The 21,978-nt window shown below is 42.5% G+C and overlaps 2 protein-coding genes and 1 pseudogene across 2 annotated transcripts; 1 reads left to right on the plus strand and 2 right to left on the minus strand.

Moving 5' to 3' along the window:
* The first annotated feature begins 871 nt into the window (after positions 1–871).
* LOC147449006 (uncharacterized) lies at positions 872–1,396 on the plus strand (annotated as a pseudogene).
* A 2,210-nt stretch (positions 1,397–3,606) lies between these two features.
* On the minus strand, positions 3,607–7,156 carry LOC147449007 (pentatricopeptide repeat-containing protein At2g03380, mitochondrial-like). Its single transcript, XM_086521391.1, has one exon. The coding sequence runs from the start codon at positions 6,732–6,734 to the stop codon at positions 3,954–3,956; it is 2,781 nt and encodes a 926-aa protein (XP_086377517.1). The 5' UTR covers positions 6,735–7,156; the 3' UTR covers positions 3,607–3,953.
* Positions 7,157–13,372: 6,216 nt separating this feature from the next.
* On the minus strand, positions 13,373–14,440 carry LOC147449008 (uncharacterized). Its single transcript, XM_086521492.1, has 4 exons — positions 14,309–14,440; positions 13,909–14,104; positions 13,515–13,847; positions 13,373–13,428 (listed from the first exon to the last, which is right to left on the minus strand). The coding sequence occupies exons 1-4, from the start codon at positions 14,438–14,440 to the stop codon at positions 13,373–13,375; spliced, it is 717 nt and encodes a 238-aa protein (XP_086377618.1).
* Between the last annotated feature and the right edge of the window lie 7,538 nt (positions 14,441–21,978).

Raw genomic sequence — 21,978 nt, forward strand, 5'->3', positions numbered from 1 at the left:
AATAATAACAAAAGAAAAGATCTTTTGCACAAAGAAATGCAGTGCTGGGAGTTTCTTCAACTCTTGAAGACCAAGTTGGAGCTCTTTATCACTCATAACTATGTGGCTCGATGGCAAGGACAACAATTCAAGGATTGCCTTCTTCGATTCCCGGGCGATGTCATCGTGTCAGTTGTTGATTTTGTAGAGAATTATGCCTTCAAGGAACAAAATGAGATTCAATCAATGCATTGGCACTTTAGTCAAGTAGCAATTTTTGTACACATAACATACTACCGCAGGAAAGGGGAGGTAGTCAAAACCATCCACTTCTTCATATCAGATGGCAAGGTGCATGACACGTTGTTCGTGCAACAGTGCTTCATGCTACACCGTGACTGGTTACAACAAGAGGGTGTTGCTCCTAAGCAACATTGGGCATGGTTTGATGGTGCGGCCTCACAGTTCAAGGGAGCCAGGCCTTTTTTACTTCGTTGCAAGATATGGTGGACTCACAGAGATGGGGATGAGCTGGTTCTTCTTTGGATCAGGGCACAGCAAGGGAGAGCATGATGGTGCAGAAGCACTTGTGAAAAGAACCTTGACCCATGAACAACTAAAACCTAATGGAGCTATTTTGCGGTGTGCAGTTGATGTGGTTGCTTATTGCCAAGCCAACCTGTCGCAGGGAGCACCTTCACACTATCCTTCAAAAGAAAGGGAATGTGCCCGTGTGTTCTGGGAGGTTAAAGAGGGGGAAGTGAAAAGGGAGGTGAAGTGGAATTGTGCCACTGTGGCAAAAACTTGCTCTCTGCATGCTTTTCATGGTCACAACCCTAGGGATCCAACTGCCCTTGCAACAAGAGCCTTGGCATGCTTCTGTGATTCATGCATGCACAGAAGATGGAATCGCTACGTCAATAAAGCTCACGTGCAGCCTTGGGATTATCATACTCTACTGCCATTACCTGATGAGGCTGTGTCAGATTCTGAGCCGGAATATGAAGCAACCACCTACGATGACTTCACATACAAAGGTCATCATGATGTGTTGAGTAGCGCTCTATGTGTTGGCGACACATTTGCTGTAAATCCGGATGCTTCGACGAACGTTGAGGATGTGGATTTCTACCTGGTCAAGTGTGTTGCAGCAAAGGAGAAGGTGGAGAAGGGGTACCTCGATGAGTGGGGCAATGCAATTGATTGAGGCTCATATGTTGTGGAAGGTCTGTATTACGAGCAATTGGATGCATACACCTTCAATCTAGACCACAAGCAGCCCATCGTCCACGTACTTTCACATCTGGTACGGTGTATCAAAATACCCATGGAGCACATCCCAAGGAGACGACAAGTGTACACAATCAACACAGAAATCTATGAAGCAATCTATAATAGCATGCCCTTCAACTTTTAAGTTGTAATCACTGCATCTTCAATATACTTCTTGCTTGGAGATAATGCAATTTTATCAAAAACTTGGGTATCTTTTGTCTCTTGTGTGCTTTGTGTATACATGGCTTTGGTGTCTATCACAGTGGGGTCTAAGGATCTAAGCTCATCAAGAAAATGTAGAACTTTAGATAGGTGATCAAACAAGCTCAAAGTCCGCCTCCTTTGGTCTCTTACAATTTACGCTTTTAACAGCAGGACTCCATATGGTTTGGGCAGGTAGCCCACAAATATAAATGGAAACTGTAAAAGAAGGCACACCCAGCTTATAAGAAAGGCATCAAGGTTTGGAAAGATGTGTATAAAGAAGGCCAGTGGCTTTCACAATATGATAATAAGAAGATATGCTAATTGTGTTCTGTGGCTATGCTAGTTAGCATAAATGGTATGCTAATTAGCATACAGTTAATGCTAGTTAGCATACACAATGTTCTAATTAGCATACCTTTTGCTAGTTTTCAAGGAGAAGAGATGGCATCTTCTTGTATAATGTGTATGCTAATGATAATTAGCATACTGTTTATGCTGATTAGCATAAACTTATATGTGCTAGTTAGCATAAACAATATGCTAATTAGCATAACTTTGCTGGTTTTCAAGGAGAAGAGATGGCAGCTTTCTGTATACTATGTATGCTGATTAGTATACTATGTTGTGAGTGGAATGCTAATTAGCATACCCTTACTGGTTTAGGGAAGAAGAGATGGCAGCTTTCTGTATATTGTGTATGCTAATTAACATACCTTGCTGGTTTCAGGAGAAGAGATGGCAGCTTTCTGTATATTGTGTATGCTAATTAGCATACCTTGCTGGTTTCAGGAGAAGAGATAACAGCTTTCAGCTCACTGTGTATTCTAATTAGCATATTGTTTATGCCAGTTGGCATAAACAATATACTAATTAGCATACCTTTGCTAGTTTTAAGGAGAAGAGATGACAACTTTCTGTATACTGTGTGGTCTAATTAGCATACTATGTTGTGAGTGAAAGTTAGCACAAACAAAAATTCATAGTATGCTAATTGAAGGTATACTAATTAGCATACATAGTATGCTAATAAGCATACTGTTTTTGCCAGTTGGCATAAACAGTATGTTAATAAGCATATCTTTGATGGTTTCAAAGAAAAGAGATGATAGGTCTCTGCATCCTGTGTATGCTAATTAGCATAGTTAACTGGCATAAACAGTATGCTAATTAACATAGGTTTGTTGGTTTCAAGGAGAAGGGATGGCAGCTTTGTGTATATTATGTATGTTAATTAACATACTATAATGAGTGGAAGTTAGCACAAAAAAGAATGTACAATAGGCCAATTGAAGGTATGCTAATTATCATACTGTCTATACCAGTAGGCATAGACAGTATGCTAATTAGCATACCTTTACTGGTTTTAAGGAGAAGAGATAACAACTCTTTGTATATTATGTATGCTAATAAGCATATCATGTATGCTAATTAGCATATTGTATGCTGGTTTCAAGAAGGGATGGCAGCTTTCTATATACTATGTATGCTAATTAGCATACTATGCTGTGAGTGGAAGTTAGCAAAAACAAAAATCCACAATATGCTAATTGAAGGAATGCTAATTAGCATAGCATGTATGCTAATTAAAATATTGTATATGCCAGTTGACATATTGTCAGTTGGCATAGACAATATGCTGATGAGCATACCATTGCTAGTTTCAAGGAGAAAACATGGCAGCTTCCTGTATACTGTATATGCTAATTAGCATACTATGGTATGCTGTGAGTGGAAGTTAGCAAAAAAAAAAGCTCAGTATGCTAATTAGAACAGACAAACCTGATGTTGCATTACTCTTTATACTTCAACCTGTCAAATAGAATGAGTCAATCTTGGTTGAGTTAGATTCCTTTTGCTTATTATGTTTCTAGTTATGCCGTATTGAATTGTGTTCTCTCCTCTAGTTTACAGATTCAGACGGTGGTAGGTCTTGCATTAGGTAAAAACTATTTGACGACGTGAACCTTTCAAGAACTTGTCTTTTTTCGGTGTTTTTGAGCTAAATAACTTTCACTACCCAATTTCATGCTGAGGTCACCCAGCGTGCAATATTTGGGAAAATTGTGCCTCATCCTACAATCGTGCCACTTGAAAATTCGAGAATGTTGGTTAGGAGCAAAATTTGCGTAAAATAGTGAAAAAATGAGACTAAAATTTCAAAAATTCCACCTATATGAAGGAATTTTGTATGGTTGGTATAATCATTTTTACCAAACACTGCCAACATGATACAAGCACATGGCCAAAAGGCCATCAAAAGGTTCCCCTCTCACATGTGCTATCATAGTCACATGGAATGGCCATTTTTGGCTTTCCACGTTCCCTTTACCTGTTCCGGTCCCCCTTCCATGTGACAATTGTATGTCCTCACAAGGGATGTTCCGATTCCCTGTTCGCCACTCTCATTTTGTGTTCCATGTGACCATAAATTCTATGATACAAAGTGCCTCAATAGTGAGAGATAACTAGTGTGATAATTTGCTGCACACAATTCATATCAGCTCCTCAAATACATCTTCTCCCATGCTTGCAAATTCTCTCATATGGCTTAAATCATTCCTAGCAGTTACTGCAAAAATATTGCTCAGACCAACAGAATATCCATCATCAGCTTCATGCAGCTGCTCAAAAGCCCTCGTTCCAAGCTTCATGTTAGCCCACTTGCGACAAGCACCTAGCAATGTATGCCACATTGTGAGGGATATAGAGACAGGCCACTTCTCAATCACGGCAAACGCTCTCTCCAAATGGCCTGCACGGCCATATAAATCGATCATAATGGTATAATGCTCCACAGTTGGAAGAATTCCAAACACTTTGTTCATAATCTCAAAGTACATTTGACCAGTATCCAAAAGGCCCCTGTGACTGCATGTATTAAGAATGATGGTGAATGTGACCGTATCTGGTTTAATACCCTCTTCAATCATCCTATCCAACAAATCCAAAACTACATCTTCCTTTCCAACCTGGGCATATCCTACCATGAGTGCACTCCATAAGACCACATCCCGCACCGACAACTTGTCGAAGAACATCTGGGCTTCTCCAATCATGCCACAACTGGCATAGAAATCAATCAATGCAATGGCAACAACAAGATCATGTTCTAATGTTGCACTTTTCGCAATCTCAGCATGAACATCTAGTCCTCTATAAGCAGCTCCCACGCTCCCACAAGATTTCAAAATGGATGCAAAAGCAACAGCATCTGGATAAAACCCCTCTACTTGCATTTGTTCAAAGCAGCTGATAGCCTCTTCATGGAGTCCATGTTCAACGTAGCCTGCAATCAATGCAGTCCACAAGATTATGTCTCGCATTGGAAGCTCATCAAACACCTCCCTTGCCAATGCAAGCACACCACACTTAGCATACATGTCTACAAGAGCATTTGCAACGACAATATGCTTTTCTAGAAGACGCTCTTTCATTATGTGACCATGGATCTCTTGGCCTCTATCTAAATCTCCAATGTCACCACAAGCTTTCAAAATGCAAGCATAGGTGGCCACATCAGGAGACACATCCTTTGATAGCATTTGCTCATACAAAGTTATAGCATCCCTACAACGTCCATATTGGATTAAGCCTGACAAAATAGCATTCCACGAAACAACATTACGGTTAGAAAGCTCATCAAAAACATTTTGTGCGCTTTCAAGCTCCCCACACTTTGTGTACATGTCTATGAGTGAATTGAATACCACAAAATGCTTCTCCAAAGATCGCTGTCTGACGATCTGAGAATGAATTTGTTGGCCCTTGGCTAAATCTTTAATGCTGCCACAGGCTTTCAAGCTGCAAGCAAAGGTCACCCCATCTGGGGAGAGGCTCTCTATTTGCATTCTTCTAAAGCAATCCAGTGCTTCATTCCCATACCTATGCTGAGCATATCCTCCAATCAGTGCAGTCCAAGCAACTACATCTGGACATGGAAGTTTGTTAAACACTTCCTCCGCTTTTTCGAGAGCCCCACATTTTGCGTACATATCAATAAGTGCATTGGCGACTATATCATTCAATTCTAGTGGATACTCTCTCACAATTTGAGAATGAATTTCATGGCCGCTGTCTAAAGCTCCTATGCTACTACAAGCTTTCAAAATGCACGACAAAGTCGCTGCATCAGGAGGGAATCCCCCTAATTGCATCCGCTTGAAACAGCTCAATGCTTCCTTTCCATGCCCATGTCGAGCATAGCCAGCAATGAGTGCAGTCCACGTGACTGTGTCTCTAAATGGCAGCTCTTCAAACACTGTTTGTGCTTGTGCAACTGCTCCACATTTAGCGTACATGTCAACTAGCGCATTTGCTACTGCTACATTTTCTTTCTCCAAATTGTCTTTCACAATGTGAGCGTGTAACTCTTGACCTTTATCCAAATTTCCTACATTGCCACAAGCTTTCAAGGTGCACACAAAGGTGACAGCATTTGGAGAGAACCCTCCTGATTGTATTCGTTCATACAATCTCAAGGCTTCCTTACCATGACCATGTTGGGAATATCCTGCTAAGAGTGCATTCCAAGAGACTAGATTGCAAACCAGAAGCTGACTGAAAACTTCATGTGCTTTGTCGAGTGCGCCACATTTCGCATACATATCTATCAACCCATTGGCAAGTACAATATCTTTTCCGAGCAAACCCTCTTTTGCAATTTTCTCATGAATTTCCTTGCCCATATCTACTGCTTTCAAGCTGCTACAGGCTCTCAATACACAAGAGAAGGTGAATGCATCTGGCTTGAATCCCCCTGCTTTCATCCGTTCGAAGCATTTTAACGCTTCCACACTATGCTCGCGTTGAGCATAGCCTGCAATTAGTGCATTCCAAGTGATGGTGTTTTTAACAGGAAGCTCATCGAACACTTCTTGTGCCTTTTCAAGTGCGCCGCATTTGGAATACATACTGACCAATGTACTACAAAGAAAAACATTGTTTTGAAGCAACCCTAATCTAACGATATTAGTGTGATTTTCACTTCCTTTTTGTAAATCCTTTTTCTGGGCACATGCTTTAAGGGAGGCCACGAAATCAGCAACTAAACTGGCATAATTTGATGAGTTCTGGCTTATGTTGCTTCTGCTAGGCAGCAATGTTGTCTTCACATCTGGCTGTGCTTCAAGGCACATCCATCTTTGATGAAGTTGCATGCAATTCCCTACAGTTTGCGACTGGCCCTGGGTTTTAAGATTCACCTCTTCTTTCAATGATGCAATGTACGGAAGCCCTCTCTCAATCGCCACCTTTCTTCGAACCAAACTCTGCATTATCTTCTACAGATGATTCCTCATCTCTTCAATCAGAAAGGGGGCCTATGTGATTCCGGGATGAGGGTGTAGGGTCCTGTGTGATGTAGGGGTGTCAAGCACCCGCATCGATTCCACAAAACAAAACAAAAGGGGCTGACAGGTCCAGCTTGCTGCTCCTCCATCCTCGAGAAGATTATCGGTGGGTGGTGAAAAAGCTTTGCTTCTCGTTTCCATCTCTCTGTGTGTGTCTGTGTGCCCAGAGTGGCGCACGAGAGATCATCTAAGAACCCCATCACTGAGAGAGAAGAGAGAGAGATAGAGAGGGAGAGCGTATAATATTTATGCTGGTTACAGATCGCCAATTTGAAATGGCTGCCATATTTTGGGCGCTCGCGCTCGCCCAAAATATGCCAGGCTGAGGGACATTGCCATTTCCATGTATATTCTCTACTAGCTCGCACAACACGTCTACCAGCACGTCTCATTCGCTCTTACCACCATAAAATGTGTGTGTGTGTGTGTGTGTGTGTGTGTGTGTGTGTGTGTGTGTGTCTTTATACATCTTTCCAGGACACACACGATCGACACTATCACCAATAAGCTACGAGTATTCATTTACTCATTGTTCACATGCAAGTTTTTGTCTCACTCCGTCTTTGGTCCCTTAAGACTACTCCTGTTACATTTAACATTTTTGCATCTTTCTCTTCTCCTTCCCCCTTTTGCGCGCACACGCACACACACACACACATTACATAAAAGCACATCATTAAAAAGACATATTTCAAACAAAAAAAGATTTTGTTTACATTATTATCAAAAAGGCTCAGAAATGTATCTGCATAGCACTCTTAGTCGTGCTATCTCAACAGGATCAAGATATTTCGATAGTCCAAAAAGACTGACTAAAACACTTAGCGAGCGATAAATTGACTTGCCAAAAGTAAAGGAGGTGAGGGGAAAGGATTCTCAAAGGGTGGAAGGGAGGAGGGAAAGGGGGTGAAATTTTGCAAAAAGGTTTACACCAAACGCGTTTCACAATTAGCTCTTCAGTGACGTAAGCCATACAATAGGTGTAGGAGGGTTTAAATAGGTATCCAACAAAGGCTGGAGGAGTTTCCAAGGTAGTAAGTACAGAGTTTAAAGAGGAGGAAGCCTCTTCAATAGGGAATTTATCTCTTTGCTGGGGTAGGAAAAGGAGGGAAAAAGGGAGGCTTAAAGAATGCATTTTTAAGGGGACACAAAGAGATGGGGACAGTGACCAAAATTTATGGAGAAAAGGGAGTGGGGGGGGGGGAGGGGGATTTGCTGTAAAAAATTCTTATGGTTGTACCTTTGGAATAGGGCAAGGGACCAAAGCTATGGTAGGGGAGAAGTAGGAAGGGGAAAGGGAGATGAAGGTACCGTTTTGGGGGTTTTGGGGGGGGGGGGGGGGGGGGGGGGGGGGAGAGAGAGAGAGAGAGAGAGAGAGAGAGAGAGAAGGGTGTGGTCGTTTTTTTAAGAAAAGAGGGGGAGACAAGGAGATGGGGGAGAAGGGCTCTTTATTGAGAGAATGTTGCCAAGATTGAGTGCATTAAGCCAACAAATGATTGGTTTGGAAATAGGGGGAAGCTCAGAGTTGCTTTCTAAAAGCTTAGAGAGAGGTTGGTTAATGGAACGGGCTAAGTTGAGTTTGCGGATAAAGGGTGAAAAGGGGATTTTGACAATGGAAGGCGGGCATTCTTGTGGTTACCCTTTAAAAGGAGAGAGGGCCTGGATGCATAGGTTACATAGAGAAAACATGCCTTCAAGAAAGGTTAAGGGTAGCCTTTATCCCTAAACAGGGAGAAGAAAAGGTTACGAATAGGGATAAAACCCTCAAGCGAGTTTTTCCTAATGATAGACCTCTTGAGCTCCGATAAAATAAAGGCAATTTTCTGGTGGATAGGGTGCCAAGATTTCCATAGGATGTAGTTGTAAGAGTTCAGAGGTTTTTGGTGGCAATGTGTGTCCAAAATCCCCTTAGAGCAGAAAGAGGGCCCTTTGAAGAAGTGTATGTCCAAAATAAAAGCTTCATGTGAGGAGATGAAGGGAGTGATCTTTATGTACTCTTGGAGAGGATGCCCCTCAAGGAGGAGCTTTTTTAGGCTAGAGGGGGGGCCATCCCAAACTCCAAAAGCATCGTCTATGAACCTTTTAAAGTAAAGGAGAGAAGGGGAAGAGACAAGGTTCCCACCTTCTTCCAAGGAGCAAAGAAAAAGACATGCATACACCACCACAAAATTCGACCCCATAGCGATGCTTTTAACCTGATGCCAAAACTTATCTTTGAAAGAGATGTAATGATGGTTGAGAATGAGAGAGACAAGGGATAGAATGAAGTTGACTTTAGGATAGGGAGAGAGACCTTGGATAGAGTTTCTAAGAGCGTAGAGACCTTCACGGATAGGGATACTAGGGTAAAGCGACTCAACGTCAAAGCTAAAGAGAGTAACATGGGCGGAGAAAGTGATAGAGGCTAAGTCTAAGATAAGAGAATGAGAGTCCTTGAGGTGTTGTATTTTAGCTAGGAGTATCGGGAAGAGTTGTACATGTAGCCATTTCGAGGCATTTTCTAAGATATACCCCCTTTTAGGAACAAATGGGACGGCCTACAAGGATAGGTTTATGAATTTTGGATAAAAGAAAGAAGGGACAAGGTTTGGGAAAAGATTGAGAGGAGGAGAGGGTGAAAGATCTTTCTTTGGAAGGGAGGAGACGAAAGTGTGTACAATGTAAAGAAGAGTGGATTGGACAAACGGCAATGGAGGTGACGAGATAGGAGAGTAGGTGAGAGGGTCCAAGAGGTGGCGTAGAGCTTATTTATTGCACCAAGATTGGGAGAGGATGATAGGGCCAAGGTTCTTATCAGTCGGTTTAATTATAATCTTACGATCATTTTTGAGAGAGGACATGGCATCTAACAAGAAGGGTTTACCAAGAGAAGGCAGAGAAAGATTAAGGAGGGGTTTTAAACGAGAGAAAGTACAATCAAAAGCAAGCCTAAGGGTGGTGGAGTGAGAAGGAGGGTTCCAAGAGGGATTGGGGAGAGAAAACAAAGGAGAGAGAATTATTGAAAAAGATCTTGAGTTGTAGGCTCCTCTCGAGATTGGCATATGCCCCGAAGATAGAAGAAGAAGGCGGAGGAGGGGAGGGGGGAACGTAGTTGAGTCGAAGGCGAAGGAGGGTTCCAAGAGGGATTGGGGAGAGAAAAGAAAGGAGAGAGAATTATTGAAAAAGATCTTGAGTTGTAGGCTCCTCTCGAGATTGTCATATGCCCCGAAGATAGAAGAAGAAGGCGGAGGAGGGGAGGGGGGAACGTAGTTGAGTCGAAGGCCCAAAATTTTGCGCTCTGAGGAGGAGAGAGAGCGATTGGCCAAGTTGTGAAAGGAGAGGTTAGTTATTTTATGCTCAAGAGTAAAAATTGTTTGCTTACCCAAGGCTAAGATTTTGTAGAGATGTGGGTTGGTGAGGGGGAGCCAATATTTCGACCTTTTTCTATTATTGTGGTAAGAGAGGGGAAGAAAAAAAGGAGTTACATGGAGGAGGGTCCAAAGGTTAGGAAAGAGAGGGGTTCGGGAGGAGCAAGTGGACCCAAGAGGAAGGGTGCTCAAAACCTATTTCTTCCTCCTCCATTGCAAGTTTTTTGACATTCTAGGATTTTTAGGGAGGCTATGGCTTTGGATCGGGATGTTGAGGGTGAGGGAAAGGGGTGGAAGTAGTACAAGGGCTCAAAGGGTAATTAGGTGTTTTCAAAAGGGGAGGAACAAAGGTGAGGTTGGGAAAGGGGGAGGAAGAAGGTGGCTCTAGGGGGAAGAAGTGTGGGGAGGTTTACAAGGGGTGGAGGAGGAAAAGAGGATCCCCAGGGAAGAGGATTTGGGTTTTTTGAAGGGTTGATGCATGACCTCCTCATGAGAGGCTCTTCCCAAAGGGAGGGGTTTTTTACAAGTGGACTAAACGATGGGAGGCTTCTTGGTAAGGCGGCCTCTTTGGGGGAGGTGAGAGAAGGTTCTTCATTTGAATGGTGATCTCATGATGCACCAATTCTCTCACCGTTTCCTCTTTGGGTAGAGACTCCGCTTCTTCCAAAATGGTAGCTCGTGCCCTCTTCCTTGCATTGTGTGCCGCCAAGTTCAAGGAAGAGGCCAAATGGGTTTGGAGAATCGCATTTTGAAATAGAGCATCAAATTCATGAAGTGAGGAAAGATTCCAAGAGAGGAGTTGATTGGCCCAAGCCAAAGGTTGGACTCTTGGAAAGGAGATGGTAGCAAGCTTCTTGGTGAGGTCTAAGATCCTTTCTTCTACAAGGTCGCGGTATGAATCAAAGCTTTTTTGAAGGTTGTTGATAAGAACACTTTGGGCATGGATGTAAGCTTGGGTACAATCCAATTGAAATTGGATATTAAGGGTTTCAATCTTGGCACTCAAGAGTGCTTGTGCTTGAGAGTCCTCTATGGAGAGGCAGGGAGGCTTCATGCAAAGACTAAGTGGGGCCATTTGGTTGGCGAGAAGATTTTGCAAAATGAGTGAGATGCGAAGTGGCTTTGTGAAGCTTATGGTTAAGGGTTTTAAACTCTACTAATGAGAGTGATACAATCTTGTCAAATTCCAAAGGCTTGTTGATGGCGGGAACAATGGGTAGAGTTTCAATATGTGGATTAGTGGGTAGGGGTGGGGTAAAGGCCAAGGAAGAGGAGCTTGCGGAGAGAGAGCCCAAAGCGGTCGGGAAAGTGAGGGGGGGCTTGAGAGGATGCCGCCTTGGTTTGACTTGGAAAAGGCACCATTACGTGATACAAAAGCCGCACTAGCGGTGCCAAAGGCTTTGGTAGAGGGGAGGGAGAGTCGATCAAGATCCTCAAGGGGTAGGTTTGTCGTGAGGCCCCGTAGATCCTCCGGGCCAAAAAGAGATTTCTTAGATGAGGTTAGGGTAGAGAAGGCGGGTAAATCGGGAGCGTGTTGAAACCATGAGGGCGGGTTGACGAGGGTTGCCGCCGAGGTGAATCTCGAGAGAGAAATGACAAGGTTGGGAGGGCCAAAGGATGAACGGGAGCTTGTGGAATAGAGGGTCGTTGAAGGGGTTGTCGTGCTGGAGGCTTGAAGAAAAAGGGGGCTCAACAGGCTGCCGACGGGCGAAGGACCAACCGACGGGCAACCCAACTCAAGTAAATCTTGTAATGATGAATCAACCCAAGTTATTGCTTTAAGAGCATGAGCCTAAGATTCGGAAAGAAATAGGGATCAAGAAACCTTATGTAAATCGTGCCCAACTCTTTATCTACATATGACCCCCATGCAATGTAGTTTTTCTTGATCACTTCCCATGTCTATTGCCATCCCCATTCAACAGGTAACACACTTTTTTCAAAGGCATCAACAATAAGATTTTTTGCAGTTGGAAAAATATTCACACTAGCCATTCAAGCATAAAAAGTAACAACTTATTTAGCGTCATATGGATTCAAGTTCAAGCTAGATGCACCGAAGGATCTCAAAATCGAACAATATCCTCAACATGTGCAGGACCCCTCCACAATGGAGGATCTAGAAAAAAATGTTACACGTGTAAATACACAAAATAAAGACCATAATTTTCTAAGTCATGGTAAAAGTAGATATCAAAGATAAGATTTTTCATACCTCTAATATAAGAAGGTACATCATTGAGGGCGCACGAAACCATGATGTATTGTGCCATCTTTATCTGCTCTAACAATGGAGATTTAAAAGTTTAAGAGGAAGAGAGATAAAATAGAATAAAGAAGACTTTGACGATCATACCGTAGAGCATTGTGTTCTTCTTTCTTTTGTTTAAAAGAAGGATTCAAAATATTGAGAGAGAGAGAGAGAGAGAGAGAGAGAGAGAGAGAGGGGAATGAAAGCAATTCAAAAGACTTTGAAATTTCACAATTTCACAAAGATGCGTTGAATATTTTGAATGTAGTAGAGACAATACAAAAGATTTAAATCAAAGTGTAACCTTCGAGAGACCACATTAGGGATTCTATAAGTCCAAGGACTATGGCTTCTCAAGAAAATAATAGGTCAAGTAATACTCTAATTTAAAAAAGAAGATAAATACCTCGAATGAATTCAATGATGTGATTAACTACATAGGATGCACTATGTCGAGGATCCATTTGTGGCCAATGCTTTGATATAAGAGATATCAATAGAATTTAATATCAAGTGGGTCTGACTTTAAGTGAGAGCCACAATGTCAATTTGAACTTATTGTTATGAGTTTGCTAGTTGTAATACTTCCTTGAATACAATGTTTGGAGTGTAGTAACACTCCTCTTGAGTGTTTTCAGTAGACAACAATCCTCATAGTAGCAGATGCACTTCACACATGTGACATTGCAACATATAATTGTCTGTGAGAGAAGATTGATGATGCAAGATATAGACTGAGAATTCCCAATGTTTTCCCTTGTGCTTTGTTGATAGTTATCCCAAAAGTTAGCCTAATAAGAAACTGACGATGCTTCAATTGAAATGGAAGCCCCTGATGGTTTCCAAAAATAAAGTCGATCCTTGGAATAAAAACTCTCTCTCCAATATTTGATCATGTAACTATCTCTGCCTCAATTACCTTATGATGAAATTGCTTGCATATCAATCTGGTTCTGTTACATAATTCACGTCTTGGATCCAAATTTTGCAGCAACATTAATAGGAGCATTTTCTTTCAAGACTAAAGCATGAGGTGGAAACCACCACCAAGAGTAAGGCTATTCAGATATTCAATTGTGTACAAATGTGTGTTTTCCTCTGACATACAAATTGAATCTGCACTAAGATACTCTTTGCAAACTCCATGCATTCTTTGCACTGCATAGTCATTGATTAAATCCATCTCTTTATTCCGCGGAGCAAGTATTGCTCGATCTTTAGAAAAACTTGCATGATCTTGCACATGACATAAATCTCCATATATAAAGCTTAGAAGATCCACCAAACTATTTTCTGGAAGCATCATGTGTGAAGGTATTTTGACTCTATCTAAGTCTCCTCCATCATCCATGTCCCCATTGCCAATATCAAGCACCCAGCGTGAAAAATTGTGTTGAAGTGAATTTGAACCACATTCAAGTATACACATATTTTTGGTATCTTCGTACATTCCATATGTGAGAATGACACAATGAAGCATTTATAATGTTTGTACGACTACCTTTTGGTACAACAGATAGTATTTGTTGAAAATCGCCTCCAAACAAAATGACTTTTCCACCAAACAAAGTATCTTGCTGCATAATATCTCTTAAAGTTATGTCCATTGCTTCAAATGCATAGCGATGTGTCATGGGAGCTTCATCCCATATAAGTAAAGCTGCATTCCTTAGAAGTTCTCCAAGTTGACTATTTACCTTAATATTGCAAGTTTCTTTAGAGTGAAGCTCCAAAGGTATCTTAAACCTAGAATGAGCAGTTCTTCCATTAATCAAAATCAAAACTGCAATACCTAATGATGCACATGCAAGAGAAATTCTACAACTTCCTCGCTCTCGTGAAAGAAGTGCAGTATATAGGTAAGTTTTTCATGAGCCACCATGACCATCTAAGAAAAATACCTTCCATGAATATGTGTCAATAGCTTGAAGCACTTGGTGGTAAGCATCTCGCTGATCCTTGTTTAAGGAAGTCTCCATACAATCTACTATATTATGGTGCTCATCAACATTAAACATTGTTTCTTTAGCCATAGCATCGGTTTAACTTAAGGATACCATTTTTGAGTCTATTGCAGGCAACATATAATCGCAAGCCTCTTCCCATGTTGTTGCAAAAAGCATTCTATATGAAACAAAGTTTGATTTTTTGCCACATCAAATCGTACACTTGCATCTGAAATAAGCATCCTTAGGGCATAAACATAGTCTTCACAAAATTCGGTACAAAATCTATCCCAAAGAGCAACCGGATAGAGTGGCTCACAAAAGACTAATATGATTGCAAAGTGTCTCAACTGCATTCCATTTTGAAAAAAAGACGCCTCTTGGAGGCAAAGTGACCATTCTTCATTGTCTTGCAATAGTCATCTAGCTATTGTTAACCCTCACACACATTCCTATCACCTACAACAGACGTCGTATTATTTATTTGGTAGAGTCAGGTACCGTGCTTGTCGATGCAATAGGAAAAGGGTAAGAGTGATCGTCGATGAGGAGCGCACTCTAAAAGTGGAACGTATAACGTTTGGGTAAGATTGGCTAAGTGTGGGGGCCAGTCAACTAAACCTAAAATTCACTCATTCTCTCATTTGTGCAATTGAAGAGTGCTCTTGCTCCATCTCCATCTTCTTCTTCTTCATCTCCTTGTGTGTGTGTATGCGTGAGAGAGCGAGAGAGAGAGAGAGAGAGAGTGCGATCGAGCATTGCGGCGGCACGACGGCGACGAGGCGGTTGAGCGCGGCGTAGCGGCGTCTCCCTCTTCTTCGCGGCAAGGAATCCTCCACGAAGCAAGCGTAGAGCGGTGAGTGACACACCATCGTCATCTTTGAACTTACTAGTTTAGGCTTGTTGTGTGCTTGGAGCCATTTGTGGCTCGCACGCGGTGTATCGGCAAGTTCCTTGCATTGACACATGCGACATACGTGCACATTTTTGGCGCCGCTGCCCGGGAATGCCATACACTAAGCTTGAATGGCACTCTGTGCTTCTTTTGTGGTGCAATTTTAATTGTAGGAAAGGTAAGGAAGGAGGGGGTGTGTTTTGAGAAGAAGGATTTTGTGTTATACTGTGTATGTTTTTTTGTTAATGGAGTTTTCAAAGGTACCGTGTTTATTCTCTGTGTATTAAGGTTGTTAGTTTTCTTTGTTAATGGAGTTTTCAAAGGTATTGTGTTTATTCTCTGTGTATTAAGGTTGTTAGTTTTCTGTGTAATGTAATGTACAGTAAGTAGGAAGTAGATCTGTGAGAGCTAACAGAGTGTGTTAGTGTGTAACAGTAGGTGTATTAGTTAGAAGTAGGTAGATAGAGTGTGTATGTGCTCTCGCGCAGGCCACGGTGACTTTATCCTTAAATTATTAAAAATAAAAAATAAAAATTTTTTAAGGTAAGGACCGGGATCGGGAATATCTACCAGACCCAAGCCCAGACCCAAGCCCAAGCTCACGCTCATGCATAGGCCTCAGTCGCCTTTTAAAATTACGAATTTTAGCTTCACACGTAGCTAAAAATCGATTTTTTGAGGACCAACGGGACTTCAGATGCCCGAAAATTGTGCTATAAAGCACATAGCGACCCTCTAAGTGATACACTCATTTCGAGCTATCACACACTTTAATCAAAAAAATCAAATATTAAAAAACATTAAAAACGTAAAAAACACGAGTGAAAACGGACGCTTAAAAAAGTAAGCGGTTAACCTTCGAGGTTATTCGCCGACGCTTGTAGGGTGTCAAAGGCACATGCATCTGCGCTCTGGTCGTGTGCTAGAGATGGAGCAACTAGAGAGAATTTCGACTTACGTGAGTTCTCAATATCCACCTACTTTAGGTTCCGGGTCCTCAGCAGGGACCCAAGGTAGTACAAACCAACACCCGAACGTAGCGGCTAGTGACTCTTCCTCTGACTATGACTTCATGGAGGGTTGCCCAATGCCTAATCCCGATAGCTCAAGCCAAGACATGCATGCCATGGGCCCACGGTCCGGGCCGAGCGTGCTTACCCGCCTGAAGGAAACCTTTAGTAGAGCCACTCGCTACGAACATGGAGCTAATGATGTAAATGAAGGGGGTGGGGAAGTAAATTCTCCATTCGTGACCAACACAGACCCTATACCGTTAGATAATGTGCACGTGAATACTTCATTCAGTGCACCTCCTGACTCTTCGGAGTTATTTCCCTCCGAGGTCATATTACCCGATGGTAGAAGCCTTGCCGAAGTGCAAGAGGTTGAGCGATATATCCTTGCAGCAAGGGAAAAGGAAGTTGAGACCTTACGTAAGGCGGAGCAATGAAGAGAGTTAAAAGCCAAAGCCCCTATGTCAATATCCTTGCTAAGAGAGCAATCGAGTGCTCCTGACTTAGCAATCGCTAAGGGCCAACCCCTAGAAAGCAACATTGCATCTAGCTCAAAGGACATCCCTAGCGCCTCAATCCTAGATAGAGTGTTCTTAAATGAGAACTGGGAATACGAATTACAAACGGAAACTCTGACCGACCTATACACATGTCACACCTATCACGTGGGTTGGTTAGATGTCCTACAATCCACAATGGGTGCTACTAGTGTGGAGGATCAACAACAAAGAGTTTGTCAGGTCATCCATAGGGTCATTGAGTTAGAGAGACAGAAAAAGGGGATCAACATGTCTTCAACGGGTCTCATGAGATTCTTAGATACAGGGAAGGCTAAACAACCGACCTTATCGCAAATGGAGACTCCCTCAGTAAGTCCGATGGATCCTCTACATGTTGTTTCTCCAGGGGTCTCAGTGCAATTTGAGCCCACAAGTGATAGCTTCACCTTTCCAAGTCCACCTCATCTTTCCCTTGATGACACCATGGCTACCATGCCTACCCCAATGATGGGCATTCCAAGAAACACGCCATGGACCTCATTTGTTAGTAAAGCACCACTACATGGTAGCTCAATGCCTGCAATAGTACCTACAAGTGTGTACCAATCGTATACACCCATGGGTTATCGCACTCATGTAGTCCCTACCCCTCCCATTGTTTCAACTACCTATGCTCCACAACCACAACACCCAAGTCCTTATTTCCATGGGACTATAACGGCTAGCATTAGCATGTCACATCCGACATCTGCTATGCCTAGGGCCACACATATGAACTATGGACCACCACATGGCACAACATCATACCACACATGGAACCTAAGGGCTTCCTAGGCGCCAAGCCCAATGCCAATACCTACTCCACATGTAGTCTCTAGAGCGCCTTCACCCACGGTGCCTGCTCACTTAGGTGACTTGGCAACATTTGCTCAAGCTATTGGTCGATTTATTGCTGAGAATATGCGTAACACACCTGATAGAGAGCCTAGAAGTAAGGCAGTACAAATAGCCAAGCTCACACAAAAATTTAGTGGAGACGGGGATGTGAGAAAGCATATCGAAGTGTTTGAACAAATATGCGATTCTCTAGGAGAACACAATGACCTGCATAAGAGTAATTCTTTAAGCCTAACCTTAAGTGGAAAGGCTGGGGATTGGTATAGAACCCTAAGGGTGGAAGAAAAAACGATTTACCCTACTCTTAGGAGAGTGTTCTTAAAAGAATACATACGAGAGGGAGTGCTTTGGGGTGTAGCCTCTCAGCTCCAGAAAGCCCAATGAGAGGAAGGAGAGTCGGTGAGAGACTTTATAAGTCGCTTGAAGCATTTGAATTCTCATTGTAATCCAAACGAGCGCTTCAACAATAACCAATTGCTTGATAGATTCATTAGGGGATTACGACATGAGGATATCTACAATGGCTTAGTCATTAGAGGTATCACCACTTGGGAAGCAGTCACCACCAATGCGATCCAATTGGAGGATAATTTAATGATTCAAGGAGAAAGAGTGTGTGTTGAGTCTAAATCTATTAGCTCACAAGCATCGGGGCATCAGCCAATGACCCTAAAGCCTATTGCTAAGGAGCCAAAGGTATCTGAGATGACTTTAGCAGATCTCACCAAGGCTATTCAAGAGAGTCTTAGAGACAATCGTGCTCCGCAAAACAATCATATGTATCCAAGAAGGGAGCAACAATGGTGCTCAGTATGCTATGGACCGCATAATACCAGTGAATGCCCTACTTTTAGAGTAAAATTCAATGCGAATTGCAATGCATGTGGAAGGTATGGTCATCAAGCTAAGGATTGCATAGTATTTAAGCACGCGATGGCCAATAGACCAACCTTAGCATGGATAGACACACCTCGAGTGCCTGCATTGATGCCGGCCCCACCTCTTGAATGAACAGCACAACACATGGTCCCTAGGGCCCAAAATGTTGTTCAAACAACACCTTTACCACCTCCAGTGCTAGGACCGCAACCACCACATCCGAGAATCACTTCTGTGATTCAAGTGGGTTGTGAGTCATCTATTGCTTCATGGAGGACTATTAGGGACAAGTCAAACCTGTATATCAAGTAGCTGCTCTTGCGGCAAGAGGCCAAAATATCAATTACACTGCTAAGAGACCACGTCTTCAATGCTATGAGTGTGGAGGTCCACATCGTGTAGCCGAGTGTCCTATTAGGCTACAAAAGAACGCCACACTAATGCAAACTAATCAAGCGAGCACGTCTACAATGCCAATACTCATGTGTAATCGATGTGGCATAGATCATTTGATTGCCCAATGTCCAAATAATCCAAATGCACCGAAGATCACGCCATTGAACTTGATTGAAGTTACCGAGGAGCCATCACAAAGTACACTTGTGGTACCAATAAACGTACTCACACGATCGATGCTCCAAAAACAAAACTATATTCTTGAGGAAAGAGACACGACATCAATTGCCTAATCTCAGAAAAAGAAGAAAATACAAAGAAAGAGATCGCAAAAAGCAGCGAAGTCAGACCCCAATTCAAAGACCAACATAGGGACTGGTGACGACCCCGGTATATATGAATGACGCTGAAGAGGATTCTGATTCAGGAGAAACCATGGAGACCAAAACGACCACTAAGATAGAAACCAACAAGGAAGATCTTCATGAGCCACAATGGCCAGGATCCAAGAACAAGACATGAACTTATCCAAACCCTACAGAGGAGATTGAGCGAGTCAAGCAATTAAGGATTTTGGTAGAAGATACCCAAAGGGATCTAGAACCAGCACCTAGGCAGATCCAGATTACAGACACCATGTTCCCTACGCAACATCAACCTCACCAAGTCCATAGACCGTTAGCCATACCTAGTGTCATCCAAGAAGAAGGTGACTAAAAATTGTTGGGAAACTATGGGAAGACCTCACCTTGTGACCACAACCATAGTAGTGAAGATGGCCCATGGGTCTATTGTTAAACCTATTAAGATGCTAGAAGATCTCAAGATCAAGGTCTTTGGACATAAAATAAGGATTACCTTCATTGTTATGGATTTCTCCAAACACACTATGGCATCGGAGATGATCTTAGGATGTCCTTTCATGAGGGAGGCAAGAATGGTGCATGACTGGTCTAAGAACCATGTCTACCTGCAGTTCCAAGATTCTGTCATTTGAGTGGATCTTGTGACGGGTCGAGCACATCCTCTAGGAAACAGGTTTATAATTGATCATAGATCTGACACCACAGTTCATTCGGCCCCATTGCAGTATTGTTACACGTGTAAAGCGGACACTGATGTTGGGGAAGATTCTCCTTATATGGATGTACTACCTGGGATGACTGAGTCAGACAATGTGGATTGGGTCCACCTAGCAGCAACCGTAGACACTTGGGGAAATAGGGGGACAACCTGGGTAACACCTGAGGGGGATGAAATGCCCGTACCCTTAAATATGCTACAAGCAATGCATATAGCTTCTGACAAGACTTATCCTATATTAACGAAGAAAACATATAAGTGGGTCCCTAAAGCTTCTTTAGAGACCATAGCTAGTGCTAAAAGACACGAGTCTGGTAAGAGACGTCCCATTCGTCCCAAGAAATGTTGGATTCGTAAAAAAATATTGGAAGCCCAAGGCTACTATAAAGAAAATGAATTGTGCTCTTACTTGTCACCTGACCCATGTGAGCCCAATCCCGTAGCTCCAAAACGAATTAACGATCGCGGAAAGAAAAAAATCACAGAATGCTACACACCCGCTCCAGAGCTAGTTTGGGTACCGAAGAAAGAACGATTTGTTCCACCTAGCTTAGGAAGGGGGGAGTCCCATGAAGCTTGTAGCTTCTCATGTAATGCATCCATAGAGGTAAAAGCTTCTCCACAGCCTCCACCTTCAATAGTGGACCTCCATGAAGCTACAAAGCAATCCACACCTCCTAGTGTTCAAGAATCACCTGATGAACCACTTCAAGTTCGATCCTGGGAGAGTACCTTACCACCCTTGCAACTAGATGAAACGCATAGGGTGGTCGAAAACTATTGGTTAAAGCCTTCACCTATAACAACTTGGAACAACTGGTTTCAAAGGGTGATGACATCATTTCAAACGGTATGATCTACCCAAGGAAGGGGGGAGTGTTTGCTGACAGTCATCATTCACTCACTCCCCTCTCAACCTTTCTCCCTGACCTCTTAGTCTCCAATCTTAGGGAATGTATATATATAGCCTTATACTCACAAAAAACAAAAAAGTAAAAGAGCAAGATCCATAACACAAAATCATAAAAACACATTATACACAAGAACACGACCCTTGTAATATTTGCACTCTAACCATCATCTATTTGTGTGTACAGATATGGCTAGTAAACTAGAGTCATCCACTCTTGCCTTGGGTGAGAGGTACCCTCGTTACTTTTCACAAATGTTTCACATGGTCTTTTCGGTGCTTGCATGTGAATGGGATTTGGTAGGTATGCTAGCATGTGAGAGGAATTTTGAGGAGTTAGAGTGGCTTATACGTCTCTTGACCACGACTGATCCATACTTAATAGAGAGCGTTTCTCCCATTGCACAAGCCTACCCTTTTGACCAAGATGACTATAGGCGTCTAGTGACCTTCTTAGTGAACATGGGTACCTATGATGAAGAAGAAGATTTACATGACTACACGGATGGCACATATGGTCTCATGGATGATGACTTTGTTTATCTCGACGACGAGGATAGGGTTTTAGCCTTAGGGTTTCCTCCCAATCTCTACAATATCCTATTCCCTTGACTCTCTAGGGGGAGTGCAAATAATTAGGTTAGGGTTCCTTATGTTTTTTTGTCGTGTTCAATAAGTGTTGGTACCTTTTTCCACTAATGTGCCTCCTAGAGGTGTTCTTTGTGTTTCCTAGTGTGTACAGGAGCGTGTTGCTGTTGTTAGGATCTGGACCTTCATGGGATCTTTCTCTCATTCACACTTCAAATCAAGCGCGATCATCAACACAAACAGGTGTTTCTTGTCCATTAGCATTGCCCCTTATCTTTTTTGCATCCATGTTTGTCTGCTTTGATTGTGATTGGTAGCATAATATTCATCGCATTTGCTTAGTATCAAACATTTAATTCAATGTAATTTTTTGTCATAATCACTTGTCTAGGTTTAAAAATCAAGCAACTCCGACTAAACTAGTTTGACCAAGTTAGGTGAGATCTTCTCTTAATACCGTGGGG

This window comes from Adiantum capillus-veneris, chromosome 10, assembly GCF_014529385.1.
Source record: "Adiantum capillus-veneris isolate H3 chromosome 10, ASM1452938v2, whole genome shotgun sequence".
Taxonomy (NCBI): Eukaryota; Viridiplantae; Streptophyta; class Polypodiopsida; order Polypodiales; family Pteridaceae; genus Adiantum; species Adiantum capillus-veneris.

Excerpts from the sequence above, each read along its gene's own strand:
- LOC147449007 (XM_086521391.1), bottom strand. The coding sequence starts at position 6,734 with ATGCAGAGTTTGGTTCGAAGAAAGGTGGCGATTGAGAGAGGGCTTCCG.
- LOC147449008 (XM_086521492.1), bottom strand. The coding sequence starts at position 14,440 with ATGGCTAAAGAAACAATGTTTAATGTTGATGAGCACCATAATATAGTA. Across the intron at positions 13,848-13,908 it reads ACTATCTGTTGTACCAAAAG|ATACCAAAAATATGTGTATA; the intron begins GTAGTCGTACAA and ends GAATGTACGAAG. Across the intron at positions 13,429-13,514 it reads TCTTAGTGCAGATTCAATTT|TCTTGAAAGAAAATGCTCCT; the intron begins GTATGTCAGAGG and ends CTCATGCTTTAG.